This window comes from Leptonychotes weddellii, chromosome 4, assembly GCF_054177405.1.
Source record: "Leptonychotes weddellii isolate Sample4059 chromosome 4, ASM5417740v2, whole genome shotgun sequence".
In the NCBI taxonomy this organism is placed as follows: domain Eukaryota; kingdom Metazoa; phylum Chordata; class Mammalia; order Carnivora; family Phocidae; genus Leptonychotes; species Leptonychotes weddellii.
The window spans coordinates 746,684-757,215 of record NC_138372.1 but is presented as its reverse complement, the minus strand read 5'-3'; the positions used below and the strand labels follow the sequence as shown (position 1 = coordinate 757,215).

Genomic DNA, 10,532 nt, shown 5'->3' with positions numbered 1-10,532 from the left:
TCAGGCTCCAAGCTCACAGGGAGTCAGTTTCTCTCCCTCTCCCTCTGGCCCACCCCCTGCTCATGCTCACTCTCTCTCTCTCTAAAATAGACGAATAAATCTTTTAAAAAAGAAAGAAAAGACAGGTCAAGGGTAGCTGCTCCTCCCACTCCCCAGACAAGCCTGATCACCCTGCACCTTGCAGTGCGGACCACCTCCCTTCGCCTGACCACCAGATGGTGGAGTAGAGGCCGGCGGGAACCTAACAGTACCAACTAGCCTGGTGAGAAGAGCGGTCAGGTGGAAGAAATGGCCCCCAGGCTTTCCTGGCAGAATGGACAGCAGGCATTCTGTGACCCCCAGCCCCGGAGACCACAGAGGCCACACGCCCTACGTTGGGCATGTCTTTCAAGGCGAAGTGCTCTGGAAACGTGGTTAGCTCCCAGGACGCCGCAGGGGCCTGGGGCCACGCTCAGACTCCCGGTGAGCCTGCCCCTGGCCAGCCCCAGGCAGTGAGCGCCCGCAGCGTGAGAGCAAAATAAACGTCCTTGAACAACACGCCGGGAACACCCCAGAATCTTGGCTCTTGCAACCCTTTACCTTGCGCGCCGCGGTGTGTGCGAGAGTCGCCACATTTGTCCCGGCCGCCCCCTCCGGGGCCACACCCTGTGCAGCCGGGTCGCCCAGCCCACACCGAGCCTGACTGCAGGATAGGCCTGGCCCGGCCGGGATGGGGGTTCTGCGCCCGGGCAGAGGGCAAGAGCCCCCCCTCCCTCCGCCGCGACAGCCCAGGTTCGCAGGCCCCGGGGACCAGCGTGGCGGGCGGGGCGGTGAGGCGGGGCTCGATTTGGGCGTGGCTCCGAGAGGCGGTGCCTCTGGAGGGCGGGGCTTGGGGCCAGGGGATCAGGGATGCGGCCGCGGGACAGGCCTCCGGCGGGCGGGGCACTGGGGCGTGGCTACGCGTCTCGGGGGCGGGGCCTGAGCGGGGCGGGGCCTCCATAAAGCGGCGCGGCCGGCGGGCCCCCGCTCCCCGTCCGCGCCGAGCATGGTGGTGGGGGCGCCGGCCTCCCGGGCGCTTCTACTGCTGCCGCCGCTCCTGCCGCTGCCGCAGGTGGGTGGCCGGCGCTCGGCTCGGGCACCGCGGGGCGGGTCTGCGCTCGGCGCGCCCCGGCCCGGGCTCACCCCTGTCCCCACAGGTGGCGCTGGGCTTCGCGGACGGCAGCTGCGACCCGTCGGACCTGTAAGTCAGGGGGGTGGGAGCCGGAGCCTGGCCCCGCCCTGTGGGGGAGGCTCGGGCGGGGCCGTCGGCCCGGAGGGTGCCCCGCCTGCTCCAGGTGTCGCCGTCCCCGCAGGTGCCCGCCCCAGGCCCGCTGGAGCAGCCTGTGGCACGTGGGGTAAGTGCAGGCCGCCGCGTTCTCCCCCGGCCAGGCCCACCAGACCCCCACCCCTCCTGGCTCACGGATGAGGAGTCGCCAGCGCTGTCCCCTTCCGGGCGCTGATAGGAAGGCGCTGGGGCCCTCAGCAGCCTCCCAGGCTGGCCCCTGCTTCCTGCCCTCAGCACCAGGGCGGCCTGTCTTGTGGGCCCTGCCCCAGTCCGGGACTGCTCTGGGCACGCAGGCCCTTGGCAGGACTTCCCTTCATAGCCCGCTTGCCCACTTCCCAGCCCCTCCTTCCTCACCCCTGCAGGAGGCCCCTGTGGACATGGTCATTGGTCTGGGCACAGGATTGTGCGGATGGCCTGGGACGGTGTGTCCTGGGAGTGAGCCCAAGGCACTTGTGGCCAGCCCTGGAGAGAGCCAGGACAGGCCCGGCAGCAGGATGCCAGGACGGCGGGCTCCTCGGGCCCAGCTCTGGCCTGGAAGGAGGTCTCCAGCCTGGAGAGACATTCTCTGGTTTTCTTTTGTCCTGCCCATTGTCCTGTCTTGGATGGTGCCCAGCGGCCTGGGGTCAGTCCAGTGGTAGGGTCTCGCTCCTCCCTGCACAGGCTTATCTTACTCGCTGTCCTTCTGCTGCTGCTGTGTGGGGTCACAGCCAGCTGTGTCCGGTTCTGCTGCCTCCGGAAACGGGTACACAGCCAGCCACACCTGCCACCAACACCTCAGCCTTGTGACCTGACGGTCAGCCCTATGGATAGTGACAGCCCAGTGCACAGCACGGTGACTTGTGAGTGCCTGCAGACCTCACCTGTTGGCTTGCCTGCCTGCAGGGGGGAGTGGGGGGCAGGTGAGAGCAGACTCATCCCCACAAACCCGCTCTGGTTCCCTGCAGCTTACAGCTCTGTGCAGTACCCGCTGGGCATGCGGCTGCCCCTTCCCTTTGGGGAGCTGGACCTCGACTCCATGACCCCTCCTGCCTACAGCCTGTATGCCCCTGAGCTGCCACCCTCCTATGAAGAGGCTGTCAAGATGGCCAAACCCAGCCAGGAAGAGCCACCCCCCTCTTAGTAACCCAGTCCTCTCCCTGGGGCCTGAGGCCTAGAGATACCGGCGGGGCTCCAGGAGCCAGGCACCAATGCCCAACACCCCTGGCTAGAGCCCTGGTGCCCCTCAAGGGCAGAGGAAAACTCTCTTGAACCTCCCAATTCTGCCAGCTACTCTGTGCTCAGAGGGGACTGGCGCAAGGACACTTGCAGCCAGGGACCCCCCCCAGCACACCCCTGCCATCCGTCCCCAGGGAAGGCCAGCCCCCCCAGCACATTGCCACAGCCCCGGCCTTGCTGCTATGTAACGCCAGGCAGCCCAGCCAGCTGGCCCTGTGTTGACCACACACATGCACCCACACACGTAGGCTGCTTCATTCAGCCCTGACCCCACGGGCCTAAGCCTCAGGGCTCAGGGCTGGCTGTGACACCCCCAGCTTTTTGGAGAGAGAATAAAGTTTGTACCTAAGTGATCTCCATCTGTAGGAAAAGGCTCTGGGAGGGGCCTGTGGGTAGCCACCCCCCAGTGCAGGCAGAAGGGCAAGCGGTAGTCTTCGACCTGCCCCCGATCTGGCTTTCAGGCTGGTGTCCAGAGCCCAGAGCTGAGCAGTGGGTGGTGTCAGATGTCACAGCAGGAGTGACGGGCCATGTGCCGTGGCTGCCCTAGGAAAACCCTCTCCTTTCTCCAGTCCCAGATCTTTGCCAGCCTTTCTGGGCTAGGTAGGAACGCACAGTAGTCTGGCAGGAGCGTTTATTGGCCAGAGGTGGGGTCGGGTGGGGTGGGCGGTGCTGTGGGGGCAGCAGCAAGCAGTGGCCTTCTTCGGGCAGGCCTCCCGTGGCCACAGCACCTGCTCCTACTGGACCAGCTTGAAGGACTCTCCGGTCATCATGGCCACAAACTCTGGGAGCAGAAGGACATGTCAGCCACCAGCCTGGCCCAGCCACCCGGCTCCCAGGCCCGTCCCTCACTCACCCTCGTAGTCAATGGTCCCATCCCCGTCCTTGTCAGCCTCCTTCATCATCTGCTCGGCCTCTGCCCCATTGAGGGGCTCACCTGCGTTCATGAGCACGTACCTGCGGGGCCCCCACGCTGAGTGGCAGCGCATAGGGTTCTGGCCCTCGCCCACCCCCTCCCCAGCTCCAGGCCCTACTTGAGCGTGTCCCAGTCGATGTAGCCCTTGCCCTCCTTGTCGAAGACACGGAACGCTGCCCTCAGCTCGCCCTCCTGGTTCTGGGCCTTCTCCCAGTAAATCCCCATCAGGGCCAGGAAGCTGTCACAGTTGAAGAATCCTTTGTCTGCAGGGAGCAAGCAGCAGGGTGGGCCGCATGAGGGTGAGCTGGTGTGGCCCTCCTCGCTCACACAGGTGACCCCCCCCCCCCAGGACTGCCCCCTGCCTGGCCTCACTGTCTCTGTCCACGTCCTTGGCCATGGAGGCCAGCTCACTCTTGGTGGGATTGATGCCCAGCAGGCTCATGAGCCGCTCCAGCTCTCCAGTCTTCACCTCCCCGTTGCCCTCCTCGTCGAACATCTCAAAGACCCCCTTGTACTCCTTGATCTGCTCAGCTGTCAGGCGCTCCGTCTGCAGGGACACCGGCCTAGCTTCACCGGGGCCTCCTCTGCCCCTCAGTCCAAGGGAGGGTGGAGGCCCCAGCACCCACGGCACCCCACCCTGTCCATCCACCTGGCAACCCTTCCGGGCCTATGGTTAAGGAAGGGGGCCCCAGCCCAGAGCAGCTTCCAGATGAGGTGGCACAAGGGATCGGTCTCAAGGGCTGAGTGGGACTGTGTCAGGTAGCTTCAGGGGAAGGACACATGAGGCAGAGGCCAGGTGCGAGGCACCAAGGCTCAGGCCAGCCACGTGAGGGAGTGTCAGGCAGGCCCAGGCTCTGGGGCGGAGGCAGTGGACACCAGGTGAGACCAGGTGAAGGACGCCATGGGGGAGCATGACCCGGGTGAGAGTGAAGGACCCCAGCCCGTTCTGGCGTTTCTGGGGATGGTCTATGGCCCCTGACCTCCCCTGCCGACCACTGCCATGGCAGCTTTCAGAAGGGCCCCCCCATCCCGGCCACCAGAGCAAGGGTGGAATCGCAGCCAGCAGGGCTCAGCCTTGGCCGCCGCACTCTGCCCTCTCCCTCCAGCCCTGCTGAACTGCTCCCTCGATTCCCGGGGAGGCAGTCACGCTCTCGGGTAAAGGCCCTGTCCTGTCCTCTGTCCCCCCGGCCCCCGCTCCACCACCCAGCCAGCCCACCAGGGGCTCTGCGGGTGCCGGGAGCAGCCTTACCATGTCTGTGGCCGGCCGGGAGAGCACTGCACAGTGGCACTAGCGACCAGGGGCAGAGGGGTGTCAGCCGCATTTTAGCTGGGCCCAGCTGCCTGGGGTCCCCAGAGTCCAGATTCCAAGATCCTTGTATGGCTAGGAGATCCTGCAGCCCTATTTTGGGACAGGCTTGGCCCTTCCCCACATAGCCCGTTTCTGGCCCTCCTAGGCCTGAGCATCCCCTCACCCTGAAGCTCCCTTTTGGATCCTAGGTCCCGGCTAAGGCCCTACCCCAGCCTCAGCCCTCTGGAGCCAAAGCCCAGATAGACAGCATGGGCTGAGGGCCAAGGGTAGGAAAGGGGCTGCTGGGTGGCCCGGGAGGCCCAGAGTGTTTGTACACGTGTTCTCCCTTTGCTGTCTCCTCTTCACCGTGTCAGCCTCCTCGAATCTCCTTCTCGGCAGCGGCTGCCCTTCCACCGTTCTGCCGCAGGACCCTCACACGGCCTGTCGTCACTCACGTACGAGTGTTCTTTCTGAATGCCCACCCTGGCCCCGTGACACCCCCATATCCCTATGGGCCCAGTGCTTTGCAGGCAGTCTCTAAAGACAGGTTGAGAGAACGAATGCATCCCTCTGGCCACCCTGTGCAGAAGGGGCTGGAAGTCGGCAGTCCGGGGAGGAGACAGCTGGACGTGGGGTGGGGGCCAGAGGGCAAGACGGACAGGACCAGGGGGCCAGACTGGCTACCAGGAGGCCAGACCAGGTTTCCTCTGAGCAGCCAGGGGCTATTCTGGGGTTTCTCAGAGAAACCTGACCTCCCTTGCACTCAGAACAGCGAAGCTGGCTCCCGAGGGAGGCTCATGGCCTGGCCGTTCCGTGACGAGCTGCCTGGACAGCATGCACACATGACTGCGCACGCGCGCTCAGCCCTCGGGCCCAGGCAGCCACCCTCCCCTCCACCGAGGGCCTCCTCCCTCCCACCCCGGCACGGGGCACAAGACCCACTGGCCTGGCCACAGGGCTCCGAGGCTTGCGGTTACAGGTGGGAGCCTTGTGGGTTGAGGGGACTCCTCCCATCCCGGTCTCCAGCTCCCCCCAGGGATAGTCACAGATGGGTGCCCCCACCTAATACCCTCACGCCTGTGCGTGGCCCCCCAGAGTCACACAGACACACGGCAGCCCCAGCCCATGACTGCCCGGTGATCTGAGCAGGTGGGATGTGCCCCCACCAGCCCGGCTCTGGGCCTGCCCGAACGTCTGAAGCCTCCGGGACGCTCCCCACTGAGGCCCAGGCCAGCTGCTGAGGCCGCAAGATTTGTGCTGACGGACAGCATGGCTCCGGCGGGCACCAGGCCAGAAGGCCCAGGGGACAGGGTTGAAGGGGAAGCGGGCTCCAGGTCTGGGGGGTGGCCCCCTACCTTTGCCCTGGCTACTCTCTCTGGTTCTGGTTTCAGGCTTTGTGATGATGAGAAGAGACTCTCCCACTCCCTTCCCTTGAAAACCTCAAACTAGAACAGCAGTCAGAAACATTTCAGTAAACTAGTCCCCTCTACAAGCCCAAACGTGAGGCAGGAAGCCAATGGGCGCCGGCCCCGAGACAGGGCAGGGCCTGAAGAGAAAGCAGGCACGAGGGCTAATTTCATGTGTAGCTAGACTGCAGAGCCCAGACTTCTGCTCAGACACTAGTCTAGATGTCATTAAGAAGGGGGTTTTGTTCAGGGACACCTGGGTGGCTCTGTCGGTTAAGCGGCTGCCTTCGGCCCAGGTCATGATCCCAGGGTCCTGGGATCGAGTCCCTCATCGGGCTCCTTGCTCAGCAGGGAGCCTGCTGCTCCCCCTGCTTGTGTTCGCTCACGTGCTCTCTCTCTCTGACTAATAAATAAATAAAATCTTTAAAAAAAAAAAAGAGGGGGGGTTGTTCATATATTTATTGATTACAGTGGCGAAATCAACATGAAATATTACTCAGGGAGAACTGACATTTACTGAACATCTGTTACATACCATGATCTTTTTTTTTTAATTTGGTAAAAAAAAAAAAACCATATAAAACTGACCATCCTGGGGCGCCTGGGTGGCTCAGTCCTTAAGCGTCTGCCTTCGGCTCAGGTCATGATCCCAGGGTCCTGGGATCGAGCCCCACATCGGGCTCCCTGCTCCGCGGGAAGCCTGCTTCTCCCTCTCCCACTCCCCCCGCTTGTGTTCTCTCTCTTGCTGTGTCTCTCTCTCTCAAATAAATAAATAAAATCTTTTAAAAGAATAAAAATAAAATAAACCAGTAGACTTTGAATAAAGCGGATGACCCTCATAATGTGGGTGGGCCTCATCCAATCGGTTGAAGACCTTAAGAGAAGAAGAGTGAGCTCCCCAGAGGAGGAGGGAATTCTGCTCCAGAGGGCCTCTGGGTTCGAGCTGCAACATCAGCTCCTCCCTGGGTCTCAGGCCTCTGAACTCACCAGCCCCACAATCGCCACAAAGGGACCCAATTCCTTAAAATAAATCAACCTCTCTCCCTCATTCTCTCTCTCCCTCCCACTCCTATTGGCCTGTTTTTCTGGAGATCCCGACTGATACAGAAGGCCACTGAAGGCAGTATGCCCCAGGAACCTGGGCATCTGTGTCTGGGCCTTCGGGACCACCCTCCCAACTGCAGGGCACGTGGAATTTCCTCTGGGCAGGAAGGAGGCATGGACACCTGAAGAGAGCACCTGGACTCACAGACTGGAAACCCAGGCCAGGGTGTAGTGAAAGGCTGCGTGGTGACAAAGCCATCCCAGCCCTTCCCCACCAGCAAGTGCCTCCCCAGTGACTCCTCCCCGGAAGAGCGAAGAAACCCATAGACGCTGGCGCTGGGGGGTCCCCTTCCAGGGCAGCCTCAGGTACAGACCCAGGTCACCGGCCACTGTGGCCCCAGGTAGAACCTCTGAACAGGTAATTTCACGCAGGCTGAGTCCCCATGGCTGGCCTGAGGCTTCGGGCAGCACAGCCGGACTTCCCTCTGCCCGATCCTGCCCCCTCCCTGTCTCTGGCGTTGATGCCTTGTGCACAGCTCGTACCCAAACTCCATCTCGGGGTCAGCTTCCGTGGGACCCAATGCACAGCTAGAGGGGGCATTAGAGATGGATCCCTCACCGGTCGGCTGCGACAAGGCACCCTGGGAGTGGGCACACATTCCTCCCGGTGGCTCACCTGCTGCAACGGTCACCATTCTGGATTGGGCACGAGGGCGACGAGAGAGCAGGTGGCGGCTGCCCAGCACCTGACCTGTTGTCAGGACCCTGCTGGGGAAAGCTGGGACCTTGCCACGTGTGTGGGGACATCCGGGTGCCTGTCCCCCTCAGCTCTAAGGCCCAGACTCCTCTGAACCTTCTGCACCTTCAGGGTTTGCTCACCTCTCCCTGGGAAGAGCTGCACCCCCGCCTCAGCTGGGTTAGAATTCTAAGGCCTCCCCACCAACCCCCCCAGGCAACATTTATCCCCTGTTAGGACATCCACCTCCCCTCCTAGCCACTAGGCCAACAACCAGGGGTAATTTGCAGCATAACCCAGCTGGGGACGAGTTGGGTCTGACAGCTCAAGGACAGCGAAGGATGAAGGGACCAATGGACCGAGCTGGCAGGAGCTGGGGGAGCACGGGCAGCCCCAGGGGCTCCTTTGAGGGGCTGGAGCATAACCGAGGCAGGCGTGAGACTCTACACCTACCAGTGGTTCTCATAGCTGCCCCTCTTCCTGCAGCTTCCGCCTGAGGCGTCCTAAACCAGCACAGGGCAGGCCCCAGGCCGGGACCCACACTCTGCACGGCGCCTGCAGCCAGCCTCCTTGCCCACCAGCAATGGCGCTGTGCCCGTGACACGGTCTCCTCAGGGTCCCAGTGTGCTGAGCCCCATTCGTTGCCCACAGCGTCCCCTGCTCAGCCCCAGGAATGCCCCCTTCCCACCCCTCTTACCTCCTACAACCCCAAGAAAAACTCTGTGTCCTAGTCTTGAGTCTTTGTTTCGGGGTCTGCTCGGGGGAGCCCAGCCTGGACAAGGGGCGTAAAAACAAACCCCAGCTCTGGACCAGCAACCACGGCAGATGGGGAAGGGATGCAAGTGCAAGGCCCCGGCAGCGTTCAGGAATGGCCAGAGCTGGTTGCTGAGATTACAATGTATGTGGAACTTTAAGTTAACCACTAAAATAACAGAAACGGATTGTGTAACTTCCATATCTAGGAGGGAAAAAGGAATAAAGAAAATGTAATGAACCCAACAGAACTCAGGAAAGAAGACGGAAGCCTAAGAAAAGCAGCATAACTAGAAAGCAGCAAGTAATGTCGTAAAGGTAACCCCAGCCACCTGACAGAGCTCCCAGGGGCTGAGGCTGGGACAATGTGAGCAAGAAAAGAAATCAAGTAGGATCAGATTATGACCCAAGTATAAAATAAATATCCATTGTGCATCAAAGCACACCATCAACAGGGTGAAAAGGCACCCCACAGACTGGAAGAAAATACTCACAAATCACATATCTGATGAGGGATTATTTATTTATTTGAGAGAGAGAGAGAGCATGAGCAGGGGAAGAGGTAGAGGGAAAAGCAGGCTCCCCGTTGAGTAGGGAACCCGACGCGGGGCTCGATCCCAGGACCCTGAGATCATGACCTGAGCCGAAGGCAGACGCTTAACTGACTGAGCCACCCAGGCGTCCCTGATAAGGGATTCATATCCAGAATATTTAATCCCTACAGCTCAACAGCAACAAAAATAAACAACCCAATTCACAAGTGGGCAAAGGACTTGAATAGACATTTTACCAAAAAAGATACACACATGACAAAGAAAAACATGAAAGATGCTCAACATCACTAATTGTTAGGAAAATGCAAGTCGAAACCACAATGATCTATCATTTCACACCCATTAGGATGGCTACGATAAAAAAAAACAAAACAAGTGTTAGGGAAGATGTGGAGAAATTGGGACACTGTGCACAGCTGGTGGGACTGTGGGACACTAAGCCTCTGCTATGGAAAACAGCATGGAGATTCCTGCCGAAAGCAGGCACAGAATGACCATATGACCCAGCAGTTCCAATTCTGTCTGTACCTAAAAGAACTGAAAATCAGGGACCTGAACAGATATTTGTACACCCATGTTCCTAGCAGCATTATTCACAATCCGTAAAAGGTAGAAACAACCCAAATGTACACCAATGGACAGATGGATAAACGAAACATCGTATATACATCTGCGGTAGTTAATGGTATGTGTCAGCTTGACTGGGCTGAGGGCACCCAGGCAGCTGGTCAACCCTTACTTCTGGATGTGTCTGTGAGAGTGTCCCTGCAAGAGATAAGCATCTGATTTCATAAACTGAGTAAGGAAATCATCCTCGCCAAGGCAGGTGTGCATTGTCCAATCTGTTGAGGGCCCCGATAAAACAAAAAGAGGAAGAGGAAGAATGAGTTTGCTCTCTGCCTGAGTGGAACATGCATCTTCTCCTGCTTTTGCAAGTCAGCCCTCCTGCCACTCTGGCCGTCAGACTCAGACTGAATCACACCACCAGTTCTCTGGGCCTCCAGCCCACAGAGGGAAGATTGGGGAACGTCTTGGCCTCCACAACTGCATGGACCAATTCCTATAATCAATCTCCTCATCGCTATATATATATTTCTTTTTTTTTTTTTTAACATTCTTAGTTTATTGATCCTCTCATGAAAAATCTGCACAACCAGATAAAGCCACTGCAGCATCTTTACTCCTTCTTTTTGCCAGCACCAACGTTGGCTTTTGCAGTCCCCCTGACTTTCTTCATTCTGTTCTTGCGTTCCTTTCGCTGTTTTCTTGATGTCTTTTTCTTCTCATAGAGGCCATGTCTTGCAAGTCTGTGTTTGGGTT

The 10,532-nt window shown here is 59.7% G+C and overlaps 2 protein-coding genes across 2 annotated transcripts; one reads left to right on the top strand and one right to left on the bottom strand.

Moving 5' to 3' along the window:
• The first annotated feature begins 967 nt into the window (after positions 1-967).
• TMEM52 (transmembrane protein 52) lies at positions 968-2,871 on the top strand. The gene is made up of 5 exons (XM_081817309.1): positions 968-1,090; positions 1,176-1,219; positions 1,314-1,373; positions 1,964-2,142; positions 2,248-2,871. The coding sequence occupies exons 1-5, from the start codon at positions 1,025-1,027 to the stop codon at positions 2,421-2,423; spliced, it is 525 nt and encodes a 174-aa protein (XP_081673435.1). The 5' UTR covers positions 968-1,024; the 3' UTR covers positions 2,424-2,871.
• Positions 2,872-3,135: 264 nt separating this feature from the next.
• CALML6 (calmodulin like 6) lies at positions 3,136-5,435 on the bottom strand. Its single transcript, XM_081817310.1, has 4 exons — positions 3,804-5,435; positions 3,550-3,694; positions 3,372-3,472; positions 3,136-3,299 (listed from the first exon to the last, which is right to left on the bottom strand). The coding sequence occupies exons 1-4, from the start codon at positions 3,925-3,927 to the stop codon at positions 3,253-3,255; spliced, it is 417 nt and encodes a 138-aa protein (XP_081673436.1). The 5' UTR covers positions 3,928-5,435; the 3' UTR covers positions 3,136-3,252.
• Between the last annotated feature and the right edge of the window lie 5,097 nt (positions 5,436-10,532).

Coding starts and splice junctions, on each gene's coding strand:
- TMEM52 (XM_081817309.1), top strand. CDS start 1,025: ATGGTGGTGGGGGCGCCGGCCTCCCGGGCGCTTCTACTGCTGCCGCCG. Junction 1,220..1,313: donor AGCTGCGACCCGTCGGACCT/GTAAGTCAGGGG, acceptor CGCCTGCTCCAG/GTGTCGCCGTCCCCGCAGGT. Junction 2,143..2,247: donor AGTGCACAGCACGGTGACTT/GTGAGTGCCTGC, acceptor GGTTCCCTGCAG/CTTACAGCTCTGTGCAGTAC.
- CALML6 (XM_081817310.1), bottom strand. CDS start 3,927: ATGTTCGACGAGGAGGGCAACGGGGAGGTGAAGACTGGAGAGCTGGAG. Junction 3,695..3,803: donor CAAGGACGTGGACAGAGACA/GTGAGGCCAGGC, acceptor TGCTCCCTGCAG/ACAAAGGATTCTTCAACTGT. Junction 3,300..3,371: donor TGGGACCATTGACTACGAGG/GTGAGTGAGGGA, acceptor TTCTGCTCCCAG/AGTTTGTGGCCATGATGACC.